Source organism: Thamnophis elegans, chromosome 9 (genome assembly GCF_009769535.1).
Source record: "Thamnophis elegans isolate rThaEle1 chromosome 9, rThaEle1.pri, whole genome shotgun sequence".
Taxonomy (NCBI): Eukaryota; Metazoa; Chordata; class Lepidosauria; order Squamata; family Colubridae; genus Thamnophis; species Thamnophis elegans.
In genome coordinates, this window is record NC_045549.1 from 19,991,904 (window position 1) to 20,015,564 (window position 23,661).

The 23,661-nt window shown below is 38.4% G+C and overlaps 1 protein-coding gene across 1 annotated transcript in view; it reads right to left on the bottom strand.

Annotated features, from left to right (window-relative positions):
- Positions 1-7,997: 7,997 nt before the first annotated feature.
- The window catches only part of STPG2 (sperm tail PG-rich repeat containing 2), a 190,559-nt gene continuing 174,895 nt past the window's right edge, over positions 7,998-23,661 (bottom strand). The window contains 2 exon segments of the mRNA XM_032224340.1: positions 7,998-8,031; positions 10,018-10,169. Of these exon segments, the coding sequence (XP_032080231.1) occupies positions 7,998-8,031; positions 10,018-10,169 (186 nt within the window).

Consider the following 23,661-nt stretch of genomic DNA (forward strand, 5'->3'; position numbering starts at 1 on the left):
TTTCCAGAACTTTAAGATAATTGAAATCTCAGAATGTTGTGGCTGATGGAAGTGTAGATAGAGTTGACCAATGTGATTCAGGGTCAGGAGCATCAAAAACCAGCAAAAACAACAGTGTCTTCTTTCTAAACTCAAATACTTCTGAAATAAAGTGAAAGGAGCACAGAGACTCCAAAGAGAGATAGAATCAAGATCACATGAAGTGTTTTTAATGCCACTTTATAATGCCTTGGTAAGGCCACACTTGGAATACTGCATCCAGTTTTGGTTGCCAGGAGATAAAAAAGATGTGGAGACTCTAGAAAGAGTGCAGAGAAGAGCAACAAAGATGGTTAGGGGACTGGAGACTAAAATATATGAATAACGGTTGCAGGAACTGGGTATGTCTAGTTTAATGAAAAGAAGGACTAGGGAGACATGATAGCAGTGTTCTGATATCTCAGGGGCTGCCACAAAAAAGAGGGAGTCAAGCTATTCTCCAGAGCACCTGAGGATAGAACAAGAAGCCATGGGTGGAAACTAATCAAGGAGAGAAGCAACTAAGGGGAAGTTTCTCGACAGAACAATTACTCAGTGGAACAACTTGCCTGCAGAAGTTGTGAATGCTCCAACACTGGAAGTTTTCAAGAAGATGTTGGATAACCATTTGTCTGAAGTGGTGTAGGGTTTCCAGCCTAAGCAGAGGGTTGGACTAGAAGACCTCCAAGGTCCCTTCCAACTATGTTATTCTATTCTATTCTAATTTTCAGCTGAAATTCACTTGTCAATGAACAATAGCATCTTCTATTCTTTTCTTCGGTATCAAGGAATATACAGTGAAATCCCAATGACTCGAAAAACATATTAGGTCTGATATTTTTTTATTGGTAGGAGGTTTGCAATAGAAAACACATTACAATGGATGCAAATTTTACATCTCCTGTATATCCATGTAAATCACCAGGTCCAAATTAATTTGGGGGCTATATTCCTAATGGATGTTTTATATCTCTTAGCTGCATGCTTACCCAGCAGCACACTAATCCTGGAGGCCGAAGATAACAGCTGAAGAATTACCCTGGAAACAACCACTCAGCCTTTCTGTCCCATGAGCAAAAGATTAGATGCTCATAAATGCTGATCCAAATGCCTGTGGATTGACCAAATTTCAAACACTGGGCAACTGAAAAGGAAATCTCTACCAAAAATTGAGCAAATGAAGGGAAGGTCAAAGCAAAGTTTACTCCCACAAAAAAAAAAAATGTTCTTCCTGTTTCATTCGGTGATCATTCCAGAGTGGAGAATAATTACTTTAAGGAATGACAGGTATATAAATTCTATGCATTTAATCCCAATTTTAATTTAGCAGAACATTGTACGACAACAAAGAACCAATGAAAGGCAGTTAATGCAGTGAGGAAGAGAGGAAAGGAAAAGTCCATCAAAGAATCTTGTCTTTTATTCCTACAACAGTAAATATAATCTAAAATCGGTTTAGGAAGCCATTTTTATATTTGCTCATTTACTCATATGTTCTGACCCCCTCCTCTGTCCAGTAACGAATGCCAAGACAAGCTTAACTGGAATGCCACAGCACTTTATTAGCAGGAAACATAAATCTTGGTGGCTGAAAGCCCAAGCAATACAAACAGATAAGAACCTTGGCAGCAACTCAGACTTTGACAGATACAGATAACAGCTTCTCCAGCGTTAAGAATTAAGTTGAATCCTGCAAACCAGACTCCTCCCAGAGTCTCTCTTTAAATACTATCTTGAGAGGAGCCTAATTACAACCATTTTGGTTCAATTATCTTTTGTATCTGCATAGCTGTTCTCTACGTCCATCTGCCCGGCATTGCCGGGCATACAGGACCACCTCCCTTGTCTTTTTGTCACTGCTGGAAGGCCTGACGTCCGGAGCACGCTCCCTTTGGCTTTCACCGCTGCTCCATGCCTCAGGCGCCTCCTGGTGGCCAACCAGCCTCTCTGCACTCTGCTCGGAGTTGGAACCCTGGCCAGGGTCCTCCACCTATTAAGAGCCGACTCATAAGGCCCCTCGCTGGCAGAGTCTGTTTGCAGCTCCAACGGCTCCTGCTGGGCCACAACACTCATATATGTGAAGTATTTGAGAAGGACCAAGGTGACATGATAGCAGTGTTCCAATATTTGAGGGGCTGCCACAGAGACGAAGGGGTCAAGCTATTTTCCAAAGCACCTGAAAGCCAGACAAGGAATAATGGATGGAAACTGACCAAGGAGACATTCAATCTAGAAATGAGGATAAATTTTCTGACAGTGAGAACAACCAACCAATGGAACAGAAGTTGCCTTCAGAAGTTGTGGGTGCTTCATCACTGGAGGCTTTCAAGAGAGATCGAACAGCCATGTGTCAGAAATGCTTGAGCATGTGGGTTGGACTAGATGACCTACCAAGTCCTTTCTAACTCTGTTATTCTGTATTCTATTTATTCTGTATTCATGGCTAAAACCACCATTTTTCCACTGGAAGCCACAGAGCTGAGTTTCTTAACTTGCAAGTTAGCACTTTTGGGGGACTGGCAACTCGGTTGTTACGTGAAACTTTCTCTGGGTGCGATCATGACTGTGCTTGTGCTCTTACTTCAGTTCTGCTTTGCTTTGCTGACCTGTGAAACTTGTAAATGTGAGAATTGGTCATACATTTAAAGGTAACCCTCAAGTAACAAAAGTTACAATGGCACTGAAAAAAGTGCCATTATGACTGATGTTCACACTTATGACAACCCCACGGTTGCAGCATCCCCATGGTCATGTGATCAAAATTTAGATGCTTGGCAACCAGCGGTGGATTCCGAACCGGTACAGTGCAATGGGGCCAGGCACCCACCAGGTGTATGTGCACAGCACGCGCGAGCAGCACGCGCATGCGTACCCACTGCCTGCAATGCTCCAGCTGCTTGGTGGAGCATCATGCAGATGCCATACACTGTGCGCATGCACAAATGTCCTGATCGGCTGAAATAGAGGTAAGGAGAGCGGGCGGGCAGGTGTACCCTCCAGAGCACTATACCAGAACGGTACCTGGTGCTCCCAGCAGGCACAGGTACGCCCGTACTGGGGCGTACCGGTCGTATCTCATGGCTGTTGGCAACTGACTCTTATTTATGATGGTTGTAGTATCGCAGGGTCATATGATCACCTTTAGTGACTTTCTGAGAAGCAAAATCATTGGGGGAGCCAGATTCACTTAACAACCATGTTACTAATTTAACAAGTGCAGCAATTCAACGGGGCAAGAAAGATTGTAAAATCGGGGAAAACTCACTTAACAACTGTCTCACTTAGCAACAATTGTGCTTGTGAGTCAAGGTCTACCTGCATTTTTTCATTATTGTTGTAACTGTGAATAGTCACTTTATGAGGCACAGTAATTAAGGGCCATATATGAATGTGTGTGCATGTTTGTGCTTATGTTGTTGTTGTTGTTTTGCTATGTTTTTAACATTCGCAGTATGTTCTATAACTATTTTATTAAGTAGGATTTTGAAGCTTTCAAAACAACATCATAGCAGACTTCAAGGCCTATATACTGAGACATAAATCCAAATGAGGTCAACAGAACTTTTTTCTCCACTTACTAGGATTATATCCTTAGAGAACAAAATGTTTTAGCAATGAAGAAAAGCCAGTGCTACGTAGATGTTATCACCTGTCATCAAAACTAGATGATGCACTGGCTTTACAAATTAAGCTTTATAGAAGAAACAGTTTGAGAATGTGACTTTCACTGTGCAAATATGTGATTGAAATAAAAAAAATAGTTGGTTTTACTTTTAAAACAAGGGCAAGTCTGTGGGTTTAGGATTTTTCTTCCCTTTTTCAAAGATGACACTTACCAGCACAGTATATGCTATGATGTGCTGCCTGCTGTAATTCATAATTATAACCGTGGGAAGGGTGTGATGAATGTAGTTTTCTGTCAGTTTTTAAGGTGTGTTCTTGGTTTAGAAAAGTTAAATAACTGAGGTGGAAAAAACATAACATTATCTACTAATTATACACAGTAGTTAACTCTTCTACCATATCACAAATGGTGTTGACAATTAAATTAATTATAATGTTGTCACTATTCCCTTACATTTCAATTGCTTGTGTTATAATCCTTCTTTTTCAAGAATTTTAAGAATAGAGTATTTCCTGATTGAAGATTTTTAATATAAATCTGAAGATTGATAACAATTATAATAGTTCTTAAAAGAAATTCCTATTAGAACCCTGCATTAGACAGAACAGTATTTTTTTTTCTTTTACTGATAGATTAAAATAGAACAAAGATTCTATTTCAATGGCACAAATTGGAGGGTATAATTTTTGCTTTTAAACAGCAGAGGTTTTGACTGAAGTTCAGAATGCTAGGGAATTTCCATTAAAAAAAATAATCAGTGTTACCCATTTTACAAAGTTCTCTCCAAAATTCATATCTTCTAAAACTTTGAACAAGAAAGACCAGTTAAAATGATCAAAGATCGTCTCTGCATCTAAGAAAATTGATGCAGATTATTTTTCATTATGTTACTTCAAATATTCCAAAATATCCACATTTCTAGTATTGTCTTTTACTTATCCATTAGGTAAAAACAGTGGTGGGATTCAAATTTTTTTACTACTGGTTGTGGGCGTGGCATGGTGGGCATGGCATGGTGGGTGTGGCTTGGTGGCCTGGCAGGGGAAGGATACTATAAAATCTCCATTCCCATCATACTCCAAGGGAAGATTCCTGCAAAATCCCCATTCCCTCCCGATCAGCTGGGACTCAGGAGGCAGAGAATAGATGGGGGTGGGGCCAGTCATTTCCGCTACCGGTTCTCCAGAACTGCTCAGAACCTGCTGAATGCCACCTCTGGGTATAACCCCATATTCATCCTCATGAATATGTTCTTGCAAAATTATTTTCAGTATCAATAAGAATAGTTGTAAACAACTTGTATTTATTATTCAATAATGATATTGACCTATAGTTTCTTGTCAAAGTCAAATTCTGTCCCACTTTGGTTATTAGTACTCTATTGGCCTCTTTCAATTCTCTGGCATCTTTCCTTTATGTAGATAAGAGTTCACCATGTTTTGTAAAGATTGCAAAAAATCATCCTCAAAACATATAATACCTGATAATCCATCTGGTTCAGGCACCTTTCATGCTTTAATCTTTGTAATAGCTTAAACTTAAGTGTTTTTTATCAGGGCAACTTGGTCTACCCAAATATGGGATGGAGCATACTGCTTCCACTTTCGTTTTTCAGCCCCAATCCAGGAACCTTTGCAGGCAGTCACTTTTGTGACAAATTATTTTTGTGTTAAATTTATATTCACCAACAAAGAAATAAAGGGAGACTACTGTAGATCTATTTCAAGCTATTTAGCTCTTGTCAGCTAGCCATACCCTTCTGGGATTCTCACTTGGGTTACTTACATATTAGGTAGATGTATTAACCTCTAAACCACGGGCTCTCCTGGCTTTGTAGGTTATACCAGGGGAGAGATTAAGCGGAAGCAGTATGTTCCGTCCCATATTTAGATAGACCAGGTTGCCCTGATTAAAAAAAAACACCATTTAATGTCATTTACTTTTTGCACACTGGAATAATATTGATGAAATGTTTTTTGCATGGACATGTTATCTGTTAATACAGTTCTTCCTCCTGTAATTTCAATATATTTTTTCTTTGTTGTAATTTATATGTAAACCATTTCCTTCTTAACATCCTGACGTATCTTTTTAAACTTCATTCCATGTCTTAACATAGTTACATTGAAATAAGATAACATTTCATACTTGTCATGGTGTAATTTGCCAGTTGCACATAAATGTTTTAATTAATTAAAATGGAATTTGCATGTGAATGCATAGAGGCTGTCACATTTTGCCGGCAACATACCTCTAATATTACTGTGAATGACTCATAATTGATTGTGATGTAGTAGTTCTTTATTAGTATGTGATAAAAAAAAGTTATCAGTAGGATTACAGTGAGTTTAAGGCACTTGACTGCTGACTGTAGTAATGATAGATTCAGTATGCTTTTTAATTGGTAGTTAGCTTTTGTGCTTGGTTAAGGCTAGCACTTACATCTGTATATTGTCTACATAAAACTCATTTTGAGTCTCCTTTCAAGAATACTAATTATGCAGATTTCGCAATTTCAACTCTTTCTTTAATAGTTTTCATTTCTGTATCAGTTGACAGCCTATTTAAATATTAAGTTTCATTCATCATTAAACTAGGAGAGAGAAAGGCCCAACAGTAACAGATTGCGTGGTTGATCCCTTATGAATCCTGCATTGCTACGAACACCTTGTTAAGTGCTAGAAACTGTTTTCTTCAAAACAGTGTCATGGTAATTAGTTCTACTATTATAGAACCTGAACACATTATTGTATATGCCGGCTAGTGGTAATTTGCATTCAAACTTAAATCCCTTCATTTATATTCTAAATGTAGCATCTGGTGACTCCAATGCTGTGTCTGATTTCAAGAAGGCAATACTCTCACATTGAGCAATCACTTTCACAAGAATATTAGATCTTTTAAGCATTGTTAAAATGGTACTCATTTGCATTGGGTAAATCTGGACTGGCTATTCACTGATTTAGAGATAAGAGCCAATTTGTACTTTCAAGATTTAATTGAGTTTGATATACCATGGTTCCCCGAAAATAAGACAGGGTCTTATTTTCTTTTGTCCCCCAAAATAAGTGGTTGGCCTTATTTTTGGGGAGGCCTTATTATTTTTGAGGTACAGGAGGTGGCAAGCGTGGTCACCTCATGGATGCTGCTGTGTTGCAATATTTTTGGGGAGGGCTTATTTTCAGGGGAGGGGCTTATTTTAGTGCATGAGCACAAAAGCCCGATTGGGCTTATTATCGGGGAGGTCTTATTTTCAGGGAAACAGAGTATGAATATATGAACACACCTAAAGCTATGAAACAGTTTTTGTCAATCGACGCAATAATGGACAAATCCAATTTCAATAAACTCTTCCCCAGATATTTTTCCCGTTTTTGAAAGCCTCCAATACCTCCTCTGTGAAACAACATTCCCCCAGAAACATTTGTTCGCCCCCTCACCCTAACTTTGTTCAAAGGGTGCTTTAAATCTGCTGTTCCCCAAACTTTGGGCTTGAGTAGATGTCGCATCTTATGTGTTATATTGCTCATTTTGAATTTGTGGGGATATTTTTCCTAAATGCCTGTTTTTCTTTTGAATTTGTTTGGAGGTCCTAGCAGGAAACCACAGCTATTGTATACCCTTGACTGGAGATTGGTACACTTATTCTACCTGGCATGGTTGTCCTCTTCCATCAAACGTGCCACTTGAGGAAGGAGGCACACAGAGCCATGAGGGAGGAAGGGGATTCCAACCTAGCCAACTAGGTCAACTGAATCAACTCTGGTACTCTGTGGGAAGAAAGATGTCACAGATAGATTGCCCTCACATCCTTGTTCATTTTAATATGATTTAATGTGGTATTCTGCCCAGTCTAAATAGGGTTAAGTACAGTGGTGGGTTGCCATTTTTTTTACTACTGGTTTGCTCGCATGCATGTGTGATGTTTCTGCACATGCGCAGAAGTGTCCAGGTGGGTGGGCAGAGGCTCCCACCGCCACCACTACCAGTTCACCCGGGCCAGGCCGAACTGGGAGCAACCCATCTCTGGTTACGTGGCTTATAAATTTAATAAATTAAAAAAATTATGTATCCAAAACTACAATATGCCTACACTCGAATAATAAATTTAAAAGGGAATATTGCCTTTAGGTTTCTTTATTAATTCTTGAAGATACACAAGAATACATATCAGGAATGTAGAAAAAAATAATATGATAGCATTTGTTATCAAGAAAAGTTTGGAAACAAAAAATATCTTCTCAGAATAGATATTGTATTTCTGAAGAGTGCAAGTCAGTGTTTTGTTCTTCAGCAGTTGATGCAAGAAAGACATTAAATCACGGTTTTCTTTACAACAGACGTTTCAATGGTATCACTTATTATCAGATACGGAAGTTTCATTCTGCCTGCAAAGAGACATAACAAAAAGGATTGAACATTTAACATGGTTTTCCGCAGTGACCTTTTCTAGATGAGAAGGAGCATTTTGTTCCTTCTTCTTTGTTATCGTACTTACATATCTCAAAAGCCCAACCTTAGTTAGATATTTAAAAGACTGTATGAAAATACTTTTTAACACTGATTTTCAAAATTATGATATTTTCCTTTTCCATATAATAGTCTCAGAATCTTTGTCTTAAGTAATTACAAAGCAAAATTATTATGCTGCTCTCACATTAGTAAATTGAATTGAATTTTGAATTTGAATTTAATAAAATTTATATGCCGCCCAATCCCGTAGGACTCCGGGTGGCTTACAAATACAAGTATAAAATAAAAACTAAAATATAGGAAAAAGAAAAGATAGATTTAAAAACAACACACCATACACTCAATCCTAGATGGGGCTAGACCTCATTATGGGGTCAACAGCCCCAGGCCTGCCGGAACAGCCAGGTTTTAGTGGCTTTTCGGAAGGCCGAGAGAGTGGGAAGGGTCCGGATGTCCGCAGGCAGATCGTTCCACAGGGCCGGAGCAGCTACAGAGAAAGCCCTCCCCCGAGTGGTCGCCAGCCGGCATTGCCCGGTCGATGGCACCCGGAGGAGGCCCAGCCTGTGAGATCTTATAGGTCATTGGGAGGTATGTGGCAGGAGGCGGTCCCGCAGATATCCAGGTCCTAGGCCATGTAGGGCTTTAAAGGTGACAACCAACACCTTGAAGCGCGTCCGGAGACCGATGGGAAGCCAGTGCAGCTCGCGGAGGATAGGTGTAACATGGGTGTATCTAGGTACACCCGATATCGCTCGCGCGGCTGCATTCTGGACCAACTGTAGTCTCCGAACACTCTTCAGGGGCAGCCCCATGTAGAGCCCCATTGTATTTTCTTGAGTTGTAAGCCACTGAAAAGCTATTCCTCTATTTATTTGAAGTTTTTTAAAAATACTTCAAGACCATCTTGACTCCTGGTGGCCACAGCACTTCATAAATAACCCTAACCCTTCACACCATCACCAAAGAGAGCAGGTTATTATCTGGAGAATCACATTTTCTGCTCCACCATTAGCCAGCACCCTTCCTTATCCATGCAGAACAATACAGATAGATCTCAACTTACAACCATTTCTTTCTTCTTGTGCCATATCCATCATCGGACATTGGAGATCATGTTGGTGATCCCATTTATGTCAACAGCGGAACAGCCACACGAAAAAGTGGTGCTGAGTTTTGTCCAAACCAGTCCCTCAGATTTGGAAGCCATGATGTTCTTCTTTTGCCTGGATCTCATTTGCCTTCAAACTTTCCTTGGAGGATTAAGTGAAGTATTCCGTATTTTTTCTGGGTGTCGCATCACTTGTCTAAAATATTCTAACTTTCACTTTTTTATGGTTTTCATGATTTCCTTGGCTTTCCCGGGCAGCTTATCACCTCCTCATTTCTGATTTTGTTAACCCGTAACAACCATTTCTTTAGTGACTGTTTAAAGTTACTATGACACTGAAAACAATGACTTATGACGAGTCTTCATATTTACAGTGCAGTGATTCACTTAGCAACCATGGCAAAAAAAAATGTAAAATTGGGCATGACTCCAGAGGTGGGTTGCAAATCCCGGCACTAGCGGTTCGCTCATGCTCACGCTCGCGCACTACACTTCTGCGCATGTGCAGAAGCGTCCAGGCGGGCCACCGCCGGTTCATCCGAAACGGGCCGAACCAGGAGCAACCCACCTCTGCATGACTCCCTTAACAACTGGCTGCTTAAAAAGAAAAATTCTGGTCTCAATTGTGAACATACATAGAGAACCACCCATAGCGATGACATTTGTGTGGTTGAAGAAAATGGGAGCATTGGGAAAGAAGTGAGGCAGATGGAAGCTCCTTCACAGAATAAATTGTCTTGAGATGGTATCAGCTACATCAATAAACAAAGAAGCAGAAGGCTGCCATACTCACATTTTGGAGTCCTGTTGATCAGATGTACAAAAAAGGTCTTCTCTGTCTCTTGCAGATTTAAAGATGGCACTTCTCACTCGTATCATAACTGGATTATTTAATGAAACATTGTATGTTCTCTTCAAGACAGTATCCCTTAAAAGTGGACTGAGCTGTGGAAAATTTAAAAACATGCATTGTGATAGGAATATGAGAAAGTTTTTTTGAGGGGGGAAACATTATTTGTAAAAGAAAGTTAACCTTATACATGGAAGTCTAACAAACTTCTAGAATGCAGGAAAAATAGAATCATTTTTAAATTAATAATTTGTTTGACAATAAGATACAGTAACATTAGTGAATACATAAAATAATTGTGAGACTATACCTCTTGAGAGTTAATTGGTATATACCCATAACAACAACTCAGTTATTTATTTATTTGCATCAACACATTATTATTAGAACCCTGTAGGCTTCTAGTAAGCACTCTTCCAAAGAAATGTGAATTTATATGAGTTATTCAGGTTCATATTTTTAATGAATTGGCAGCAAAATAATTTAAGCATAATAGCAATAGCAATATAGCAATAGCAGTAGACTTATATACCGCTTCATAGGCCTTTCAGGCCTCTCTAAGCGGTTTACAGAGAGTCAGCATATTGCCCCCAACAATCTGGGTCCTCATTTTACCCACCTCGGAAGGATGGAAGGCTGAGTCAACCCTGAGCCGGTGAGATTTGAACTGCAGAGCTGCAGCTAGCAGTCAGCTGAAGTAGTTTCCAGCACTGCACTCTAACCACTGTGCCACATCCGCCATCTCGGAAAGTTAAGTAGTTTGAACTATTCCTTTCCATATTGGGTGTTTTCACATCCTGGAAACATTGATCCAGACGCAGTCCTAATGTATTTTCTGAATTCGCTTATTTCTTCCAGAGATTTTTCATTCAAAATCAAGTGTATAAGGTACATTCCGGTGAGATTTGAACCGCTGACCTGCTGATCTAGCAGTAGCCTGCAGTGCTGCATTTAACCACTGCGCCACCTTGGCTCTTAATGAAAATTAGTAGCCAAAGTACCACTTCATATATATATTTTTCTTGCAAGGATATAATATTTGTAAACAGAGTATGTCCTGATTTTATAATAAGTATACATTTTTGACAAAAGAATGTTGGTTGCCGATCATCTCAGACTTCAACAGATAATTAGAACTGCAGAAAAAACAATTGCTACCAACCTGCCTTCCATTGAGGACCTGTATACTGCATGAATCAAAAAGAGGGCTGTGAAAATATCTACAGACCCCTCACATCCTGGACATAAATTGTTTCAACTTCTACCCTCAAAACGATGCTTTCGGGCACTGCACACCAGAACAACTAGACACGACGACAGTTTCCCCCCGAATACCATCACTCTGCTAAACAACAAATTCCCACAACTGTCAAATTATCTACTAAGACTGTATTACTATTATTCTTCTCTTCCTTCCTAGTACCTACCTCTTTCCTAGTACCTAACTCTTCACACTTATGACTATAATCATATTGCTTGTATTTTTACAATTTATATTGTTTTATTTGTTTCCTAGTATGATTTGCTTATAGTAACCTATGACTATCACTAAGTGTTGTTTCTTATGATTCTTGATGAATGTACTCAATTTTATATTTACTTTATGTACACTGAGAGCATGTGCTTCTCTGAAGAACAGAGCATAGGTGCAAAAACAATTGCCTTGATGTTACGCATAATCCAAACATTAGACCGAAATGCCCTGAATAACAGTCCATATCTGTATAAAAGCAATGGTAGCTACTCTCCTCTAAAAGTGAGTAAAACGTGGGATAAAATCTGTTGTCGAATATGCACACAACAAAATCATACAGAACCAGTCAGCAAAAAACTGTACATTAGAAAAATCAACAATGAATCAAAGGTTCCCCAAATTAGTGTTTTACATAAATTAGAGAGTGTGGCCTATAGCTATATATTCAGAGTGAAAAACTGGCTTAGAATTGCAAATTGGAACAAAAAACTATAAATAAGGAGAAAAATGCAAAGGAATTTCATTAGCTTATTTCCAGTAACCATTATTATTGTTGTCTCAGTTATTCCTAGTTATAGGACATTCAAGATGGCCAACAATAAATACAATTTGAAACTTAATAAAAATTCTGTTTTTTTTTGGGGGGGGGGACAACTTTAGGATAGATCAAATATATTTTTATTCTGTTCACTTGACTGAAGGTGCATAGGATAAAGCATTAATACTTTTGTTAATAGTCTGTAGCAGTTGTACCTATTTGCTTTTATTAAATTTCTTCAAGAATAATCAGAAGATCACAATTGTTTGAGGGGAATCATAGGATAGTCCAAGAGAGGAAAAAATATTTTTTCAAGCTACTGAATGAGGGTCACTAGCATCTAGAGCAGGGATACCAAACTCAAGGCCCGGGGGCCAGATTCGGCCTGTGGGGTGCTTAGTTCTGGCCCATGGGACTGGAAACAGTGAAGGATCAGCCCACGGTGCCTCTGCCAGCGAAAACATGCTCCCAATCTCTTTTTTCAGCTGGGCCAGTCTCAGAGGGTGGGATTCAGCTGGTTTGGACCGGTTCAGGCAAACCAGTTGTTATGATTTCGCGCAGTTCAGCGAATCAGTAAAATCGACTACCAGCTGTCCTATAAACAAGTGATTCAAACTTCTTCCAAAGTCTTACTTTTGACTCAAGTTTAAGTTCCAGTAGCTTTCAAATTTATTTTGAAAGGAACCAGCCCTTGGGTTTCACACGTGTCATAACTTATCCAAACTAATTATTGAATAAAGCAGAAAGATTTTGCATACCAGTTTATACAAAAGCACATTAAAAAGTCCAGTGAAACCTTGAATTGCCCCTCATGAGCTAAATCACTCCACCCACCCAAATATTTAAATTGTTTGCTATGTGATGCTATATGATTTATTCATTATTTTGTGGAAGTTTGATGCTAATATGCAAACAAAAAAAAACATATTGGCCTTCAGCTTTAAATAGAATATATTTGAAAACCAGTATTCTCAAATTAATGAGTTCATACAAAACATCATCTCGTGAAACAGTAGGGGTCCTGAAATTTACTTTTTCATACGCACACAAACTCTCTTTAGATAAAGGTTATTAGTTAATTATAAGCTTTCTGCGGCATAATGGTAACACATACAATGGATTCTGCAGCGACACCAAGATCCTTTTGTCAGTACAATAGTCTACATTCCTATTAAATTGCAGCCAATCAAAAAGCAGTTCATGAAAATTCAAAAGGATGCAAGATGTAGCCTTTCTGAAACTGTAGCCTTCGGCTATGCAATTCTGCTAGCTGCAAAAATGGTTTTGGTATTTAAATTTAACATTGTTTAATTTTTTTTTCATTGAGCATTATTTAAAATAGAAGGCAAAAAAAGTGTATACATATTAATGTTTCTTTTGGCCATGCTCTACTTCATTCCCCTACATATACACAAATCTATTCTTCTACTACTATACAAATATCCACAGGGTTTGGTTTGGTTTTTGGGAGGTGAACATAAGACTGAATTGGCCTTCATAAATCAAATTATCTCCAACCCTCCCCAACAGAGCTATTATTTTGTCCCAATGCTTCATCAGCTTTATGAAATAAAATATACTGCCTTGGATAAAGGTCTATTATTCATATTTGCAACCATACTGTAATTACAGAAATAGGCTTTTAAGGTCTCTCAAACATAGGTTGGTGATATCTTCTTACTATTGGGAAGACAAACTGTTCAATTTGACTTGCAGAAGAATGCAGATGGAAGCTGAGTATATTGGTTCAGTCAGGAGCCTCATTCATACCCCTTCTGTCATGTAAACAATTAAAATAAGACTTTACATATTTGTTCATCTTCAGAGTTTAATTACCAGAAATTGAGGACATGATGAAAAGGCTGGGTAATAACTATCTCAATAAATAAACAAACGAATGGCACTTGGATTGTGCACACGCCCTGCGCAATTATATAAGAAAAAAATCTGACATTTCAAAAATATTTTGATCCCTTCTGTTTCATCTATTGCACTGTCTCTGTGTAGGGAGGACACACAGGCTTTGCTTTCTTGAAATGCCACTTTCTTTATATTTTGAGCTTGATTACAGATATCCTAGGGATCTATACATTCTGCAACAGAAATTGCATGGTGCTTTTGGTCCCTTTCTTTCATCATAGGACAGACTGGCTAGGACAGTAATGGCTAACCTTTTTCTAAAGGTGTTCCAAAACCAGCCACTTGGTGCTTCTCTATTTCTCTATAGCGTGTGCACACATGCCCACCCACCTGTGCATGCGTGCGCAATACCACTGCCCCCGCATGCGTGTGCAACACCCCCTGTGCGAAAAACGACCCAACGACCCAACCACAAATTTGGGAAGGCTAGGGCTGCCATGCCGGCAAACATGGCTCTGTGTGCCACCTGTGGCATGCGTGCCATAGGTTCGCCATCACGGGGCTAGGACAACAGAAACTTGAACATCTGACTGTGCTATACCTTCTCCTCCTCCTCCTTATATTTCAGTGAATTGGGGGCATGTCTGTTTGAACCTCTTCTCAATGTTACTGGATGTTTCGGTCTTTTAAAAATGTTTTATTTCGTCAAATAGAGTCTGCATATATCTGCAAAGTTCATCTTCTTTAATCTCTCCATCCATATCTAGGGTGGTATAGTGACAAGGGTGTTGGATAAGGTCTGGGGAGCCCCAGTTTCAAGTGTCCTCTTACCCATGAAAACTCATGGCATGTTGAGAAGGTAACTACAAAGGTAACTGCAGCTACAAAAATTCCTGGATGAGATACTAGTAGATTATCTGGACCTTTTACAGGCAGATTTCAGGCTCAGATATGGCATTTGTCTTGCTTTTAGAGTAACAGGAGCAAGATGGAGATAGAGCGTTCATTCCAACTTTTCTTGACCCCGACAGCTTTCAATACTATTGACCACAGTATCCTTTTGAGTTGGCTTCAGACCTGGGGTTGGGGATGCATAGTTTTGTGCTGGTTCACCTCCTTCCTCTGATTTCTATCGGTGTTTGATAGGGAGTGAAATAGCAATAGCACTTACACTTATATGCCACTTTATAGTGCTTTTTACAGCCCTCTCTAAGCGGTTTAGAGTCAGCCTATTGCCCCCAACCATCTGGGTCTTCATTTTACCCACCTCAGAAGGATGGAAGGCTGAGTCAACCTTGAGCCTGGTGGGATTTGAACTGCAGAGCTGCAGCTAGCAGTCAGCTGAAGTAGTTTCCAGCACTGCACTCTAACCACTGTGCCACATCCGCCATCTCGGAAAGTTAAGTAGTTTGAACTATTCCTTTCCATATTGGGTGTTTTCACATCCTGGAAACATTGATCCAGACGCAGTCCTAATGTATTTTCTGAATTCGCTTATTTCTTCCAGAGATTTTTCATTCAAAATCAAGTGTATAAGGTACATTCCAAACAAATTCTTCCCAGTTCTGGAAAAGGATATTGCCCGGCATCATCATGGAAACACATCCCATGATCAAACAACCCAAATCGCTCCTGTCGGCATCCTCTTTGTAGCTGACTGTTTGTTTTCAATATTGCTCTTTCTTTTCAATGACTATTCTACAACATATCTTCCAACAGGAATCAATAAATAGGCATAACTTGGCCCTCCCACTTCCTTCAGGTTTCTACCCAGAACTTTTTGTTTCCTTGCATTAGTATTTTTTTTTAAAGAAACTGCACTGCACTATTTTTAAATATATTAAAACTTTTATAGACCTTAGAGAAATTACAGGAAATAAGTTGAGATTCTCTCCTATTGCATAATGAATAGGAATGATTTGCACAGAATATTAAATGATTGCTTGATGCCTCTGTTGTAGCATACAATATAGCAATAAGCACTATATGAATTCAAAATGCAATTCATAAACCTCAACTGTTTCCTGAAATGAAATGATTGCCTGAATGCTTCTGTAGTGTTTCCATGGTCTATGACCACCTTCAGGAGCAGAGTGGAAATCTATTATTATATTACATGCATTTCAATAGGCTGAGTCCATGTATTTAGAAGCAGATAAAATAATATTCTCTCCCAAATATTATACACAACTACGGTACAATTTTACTGATCATACAGTATGTGAGCTATGTACAACATGAGAGACAATTTAAAGGTTGAATGAACTGAGCTGATAAGTATCTACAAATTGTCAGCAATTCTTGAAATGAAAAAAACCCCCTTACATTAATTCCATCTTTTTTTTTTCTTTTATGCTTGTCATTTTATCATAAGTTACTGATTCTGGGATATAGATTCAGATAATGACAAATTTCTTTAATAGTGAAGAAGCAATCTTTCCCAACAGCATACATAGCATCAAGAGAATAGCAGAGAAACAATTAGCACTTTTAATTTGATTTTTTCAATTATATTTTCAGCACCTTTGAAAGCAAAACCCAACTGAAAATGAAGTATAGCACTTGAAATTCTACTGTTTATGGAGCTGAGAGAATTAAAGCTGCCTCGGAGAAAGTATTAACTAAATGTATTCACACCTTAGATGGAACACTGAACTTGGAATTATATAGTAGGGGTTTTTCTTTCTTTCTTTTTAAATTATCCTGGCTCTGCTTCTGAAATCCAAAATAAGTCCAAATTTAATTGGAAACTATATTTCAGAAGCAGAAGGATTATGAAGACTCAGGCAGAGTGAATCTAGAGCTTAGAGTTCAGAACACATGCCACCCAAATATTACAATTCCAAGTAGGCCATAGAAAATAGTAAACAGTAAACATTTAATTGCTGTCCGGCTTATATCCTCCTCTTTAATCCCATCTCATATTTCCTTGTGGGGCTGCATTCATAATTGTCATGCCTGCTCCGTTGAGTTATGGCTCACATGTGGCCTGAATAGAAGAACCGAAGAACAGTGAAGAACAGAACAGCGGAGGAACAATGGAATTGCTTGCCTTCAGAAGTTTGGGGTGCTCCATCACTGGAGGCTTTCAAAAAGAGACTGGACAGCCATTTGTCTGAAATGGTATAGGGCAGTGATGGCTAACCTTTTTCTCATTGCGTTCCAAAAGTGTGCATGCACATGTGCGATAGCGGGTACGTGCACCCACACCCATAATGCAATGCATGCACATGTGCCCACACGTCCTGTTTTGGGTCTGGAAGGCCTCTTGCACCAACCTGGAAGCCAAGACATGCGCATATGCACAGTGGAGCTGGGCTAGGGCAACAGCTGTCATGACCGCAGAGATGGCTCTGCATACCACCTGTGGCACTTGTGCCATAGGTTTGCCATCACGTGTATAGCGGCTCCTTCTTGAGCAGGGAGTAAGACCAGAAACCTCCAAAGTCCTTTTCAACTCTATTATTCTATGTTCTAATCAGCAAATCTATGTGTGATATTTAAATTAGGGGTGATAATGATGAGATTTTTATACCACCTTTACATTTGGTCAACTCAAGGTGGTGAAGCTACCTAATTATTCTAGTCTCCTATATTCCCCAATGATTTATCAGCAGAAGGGATTGCAGTTCATTAATACTGAGACATTTGAATGAGAGTTGACATCAGTGGTAGTCAACCTAGTCCCTACTGCCCACTAGTGGGCGTTCCAGCTTTCATGGTGGGTGGTAGGGATTTGCTGTAACTCTGCTTTATAAATTTTATAAAGTAAAGTTACTTCCCTACTTTATAAATTACTATTACTGTGGAACCGGTGGGTGGTTAGAAAATTTTACTACTAACAGAGATACAAAAGTGGGCGGTAGGTATAAAAAGGTTGACTACCCCTGGTATACATAGTCCGGGTCTAGAGAATCAAGTGTCAACAGGATGCCTATCCTGTGGTGTTACATAATGCAAAGCTCTCAAATCTGATCGATTTCTTTCTGACAAAGATGACCGCTTATCATCTGGAAAAGAGTTAATACATTCAAGTTTAATTGATAATATTAATTTAAAGATAATACGTTACAGCTGTTACAGATTCAATGTATTAAGAAAGTGTTTTCCAATACTAGAAATTTTTAAAATTAATGGCAGTTCAATTGGTAGCTTATTAACTTTGTAATCTGTAGTAAACATTGTAGTGGCATCTCAGTACTTGACTGCTTCAAAATTTGTCAAATTTGGTACTTGACACATTTTGACACAAAAATGTCCTGGTACTCATCATTTCTTTGGTACTTGAAACACTGTGATAAGAAAATGGGGACAATGGAAAATGGACAGGAAGTCAGCCATGCTAGGAGGAGGGAGATGGCTGCAGAGGACAGACAGGAAGTCAATCATGCTGGGAAAATACCGGATAGAGGAAAAAGAAGTCCTTCCTAGTCGAAACAAAATATCACATGTTAAGTCTTGGGGTTGGTTTGGCACTTGTCCTTTTTAGTACTTGTCGCATCTACCGGAACCAATTAACAATGAGTACCAATTTTTCTCATACTGTGCTTTATCTTGTTATTTCAATGCTTTAATATTACAAATGGTTTAACTCTGCTTGGTTATCCAATAAACTGAACTTAATTAATACAAATACAGAAAACTTTATAATATCAACATCTTTGTAAATCTGATTTTGTCTTGCGAAATACCAGAAAAGCATATTTGAATTTGACAAGGGATGTCTTTTTACTAGTGACATTCATTACTAATTGTCTAAGAGGGCAAAATGAAGCATGTTGTTTCTGTGGATGGCTTTCATATTAAAGCAACTATTAGCTATCTGCCAAAAGTGAGGTGACTCGTAAGTACAAAGCTTGTGAAACCATATATCAGTGAGAAAGTTTTATAGCTTTAGGGTTGCTTGCAAATCAATTCCTTGGAGTGGGGCAGCCATTAGTAGCTTTTAAGACTGCCTGGAGCTGTGTCATTCACTGTTGTTTTGACACATTAATGCATTAATGGTATGCATAAGGCTGACATAACTTGTCTGAAATGCTATTATTGTAATTATTTGACATCTGACTGGACAGCAAAATTAAGAATGGTAACAAAGGAGTATGTAAATATTAAGACATCCTTTGAACGTTCGTTTGTTACCAAGAGCACATAATCAGGAAGATTTTTAAACATATTTAATATCAGTATGGAATGTAAGAAATTCTATCAAAGGAAATAATAATGGAAAAAGGGGAGAGTTGCATGAAAATGATGGCATGTATACCCATCTAGTCTTGTTTCAGGAGAGAAAAGCCACAATGTAGTGAAGACTATCAGATTTTATGGTCTACTAAGTTCCTTAATACTTACAAAGCTAGATTCCTGATTACCTATTATGAAAAAGTCCATTATAAATTGAAACTAATAATAAGAGTGGCAGATTTTTTACAATTTTTCATGCTATAATAGAGTTCCCCACTGGAATTTAACCTAGGATAATTATAACAAAATATAATCTTTGAAAGTATAGCAATTAAGGTTTGCCAGTGGCTATGCAATCAAATGAGTATCATTCCTACTCATGTTCCTCTTTTTTCATTTAAGCAAAACTGGGGTGTGACCTACTAACTGAGTTCTTCTGCGATCCCAGGAAATAAATAAAGAAAAATGGGGAATGCCAAAAAAAGTCTGAATATGATAAAGAATAATATCCTTGAGCAGAGAATATGGACATCATCTAATTGTTGGCACTTTTTTATATTAATTAAAAAGAACTACTCCCAAAGAACTCTTCCTACATGCAACTGCAAAATTAACAGCTAGGCAACAAACTCTCAGGAGCAAGGCATCTCTCCACAAGGAAAAATGGCCCAGTCTTGAAATGTCCATATTATCTAAGACAAACCAGCTAGGGCAGAGGTGCGTTGCTCTCAATTCGGCCGAACTGGTAGCGGGATTCGGCCTGGGTCGCAGAACCGGCAGTGACCCAGGCTGGCCACATCCCCGAACCAGTTCCCCGGTCTTTTCTGCCATTGATGGCATGTTTCTGCGCATGTGCAGAACAAATTACAGTCAACTGTGCATGTGTGTGAGCAACATGCGGCATGTGTGCACACAAAGCAACCGGTACCAACCGGTACAGAAACCCACCCCTGAGCTAGGGTAAGTATAACATGATATTTTGTGCTTTGCACAGTGACGCCTACTTGTTTTGTGCATAATGCTTTTTGTATTATTCTCCCAATCAGTTCTCTAGGATTTATTTTCATTGCACAGGCTAAGATTATTGATTATCCTGTTGAGTCACATTCCTGCACACCACCAATGTTACTAAGTGCTTTGCAATGTTCATGTTTTGAATTTTAAAATTACCGTTGTCCTCCCTTATTAATTAGACCAGTCCAATCATATCTGACTTTGAGGGCTTTGCAGACCTTGGAGTTGCCTATAGTCCCATGCTCAGAAAAGATAACGTCTCAAGATGTAACCTAATTTCCTTGTGGGAACAAGTGATCCATCTCTAGGAAACTCTTGATTTGTGTCCTGACTCCTGCCTGTGGAAACAGATATCCTCAGACTCCAGAGCAGTCAATGATCTGCCTATGATACTGAGACCATTGGGCTCTGTCCAATGACACTTCTGTCTGCTGCTTTGGACTTCGGTTACAAGAAGGGTCTTGTAGGCAAGTTTTAAAGAAATTTGGGAGTGCTCAAAACATGCAGTTTTGAGCACACTCTGCCTGCCATTGTTTGTGATAGTATGATTAAGTAAATGCCTTTGTAAATGAATTCCTTTGTACATGTTTGTATCTCGTCTAGAATGAGAAAAACTTTTGAGGACAGAGTATCAGAAATGGGAACTGGACTCTGATGTTCAGTTTCCCATCCTTCAAAATAATCTAGCCCTTTTCCCCTAGTCATTCTAGACACTGATATGGATGGCATGTAAATGAAATTGAAAATAATAATAAAACAAAATTAATCTCCCTTTGTTCCATCAGTACTTTGATTTCCATTTTTCCTCTAATTTAGAATTTTTTAACCCATGAGGGACACTGTGGGAGCCCCCTCCCTTATTGTTCTTTGCCATTCTATTCACACATCCACTCCTCTGCTATTAAACTTGATCTCCCCAAAGCAACCCATACCATCCAGGGACGCACTTGACAAACCCCACAAAACAGTCAGCAAACCGACTAGCTAAAATATTCAATAATTCCCAATCTCAATTCATTCTAAACCGCACACTGAATGCATCCACATTCTGGATCGACAGCTCAGTGCTCTATGTCACACATGGTGTTAAGCATCCATATTAATGCTAATATTACACTGGGGTGGTATCAGGAATTATTCTGTTGAAAAATATTCCTGTAACTATATGATTGTTTTCTATTAATGCCTTATTATTTGGTAATGATTCCTGGATTCATTCAATTCATCAAAAGTCACATGAAGAATTATATATACCCTTAGGGGTTCAGATTATTCAGTTCTGAGAAAATAATATAACCTAGTTAAAGCAAATGTAAATCGTTTAATTTTAGTAAAGAATACTGCTATTCATTTCTGCAGTAATTCTCCAGTAATAAATCTGCAGGCTGCCGGACCATTGCATCCCCAAACACCTCCTCTATGGTGAGCTGTTTCAAGGAAAGCAATCGCAAGGGGGACAAAGGAAGTGATACAAAGCCTCCTTCAAGTCCCTGGAAATTGACACGACTTCCTGGGAAACCCTGGCACAAGATCGAGCGACATGCCACATGCTGATCCACCAAGGCTGCCAGGCATCTGAGGACAGAAGAACAACCATAGCACAAGAGAAGCGAGCACTCCGCAAAGCCAGAGCGGCAAATGCTGCAACAATGGTGCCCACACATGTCTGCCCAACATGTGGTAGAAGATTTCATGCCCTTATAGGCTTTACCAGCCATCTGCAGATACATCGTGGACAGCCCACAACCTGATTGATGTCAAGGTCCTCTTCAAACACAATGGCAAACATCGATTTGAAGGAAATAAAAATTAAAGAGAATGGAAAAGCTAAAATTCTCAGAAATATGGAAAATATGGCCTTTGCCATATAATTAGGAATCCATTGACCATTTTAAGCAGTATCTGAAAACCTAAAGCCATCTTCGCTTTTGTCTGTGAAATTCGAGACTATTAGTTTTGTTTCTATCCTCTTTCTTGCCTAAATTATTCTTGTTCAAGAAAAAAATACTGATCAAAATGTTTATTCTGGTATTGGAAAATATATATGAGGAGCCCTCATATCCATGTTTAATGAAGACCATCTTGTTTTGTTTCAAAAAAAATATCATCTTTGCTTTTGTCTTAGGAAATAACTGATACATTCTTCTTTCAAGGTCATGTGTTAGTTCTTACCAAAATGATCCAAATGCAGCACTTTGGTAGAATTTCAAATGCATTGCCATTTCTCAATTACATCCGGTAACTTCAACAACTACAGATTTCGTAGTGCATTTTTTAAAAGAAAAAAGTATTGCCATTGTTGGACACATGACTTATGTAAAACTTCAGAGATTTTGATAATCGTGCTGACTTCCTCCCAGATGTATATTAACTCAGTTGATATACTTCTTTGCACAGATGAAAAAGAAATAAGCTGCACTAATCAGCTGATATTGATTCTAGAACCTAGATGGAAGTGTGATTATCATGCTATTGAAGCATGATATCAAAGCTACTCTTGACTTGGATTTTGTTCAGGGTTTTCAATTGTAAATATGAATATAATACTTGCTTTTCATTTACTTCACTATCTCAAGGTCCAGTTCTCAGAAAGTGGAAAGAATGGAGATGCCTAAGCTCTTGACCTTAAAAACACAGCCATTGTTATGATCAAAGTCAAATTCTTTTAAGAATGACACAGACTAGCAATGGAGAGCACTGAAATGGAATTACTTTCTTTTAAGAGTCTGAATGGGAAGATTTCTTAATATTACACAAAAAGATTTAATCACAAATGACTCACAAAGGAACCATACTGTTGAAATCAGTGGAACAAAGCCAGTTTAAATGGACTGTTAATTGTTCCCACTCTTACAATTTAGCCCATTTAGTAGAAAAAAGGTAATCCCAAGCATTTTAGTTGACACCAGATAGGACATTTAAAGAACACATATAACCAATTTTTATATGAGCAGTCTTACCTATTTTCTATACCTGTGGCACAATTAAAAGTTAATAGATATTTTTCACAATTAATAAAATGATAATGGATAATGGAAACAATGAAATGAGCCAAAATTTATCAGAACAGCTTCACAATGTAGGAAAGTGACTACAGCATGTAGATTTAAGATAATAAATATTACAGTGGCTATAATTACTTATTCAATGTGATTCTGGTGCTTCATTCCATGGAAGATAAGTTTATTGACATTTTTGTCAAACCTAAGTAACCAAACAGCTTCTGTAATAATGCATCATTATTATATGTGTATATCTAGATAAATTTAATTACCAATAGGAACTCATTTCTATATCCAGGTTTTCAGAAACACATTTCTGAAACACCCACTGATCTACAATTGTTTGCTTTGATTGGTAATGACAAGCCAAGGTCACAAAATATATTACCCAAATCTTATGCTCCAAAACATGTTCTATCATTTACTTATGATCCTTCCATTTCATATGATTTCAAAAAGTTTAGACTGAAGGCAAATAGTTTCTTGAAATTAAGCAAATCTGCACTCTGGATTGAGAA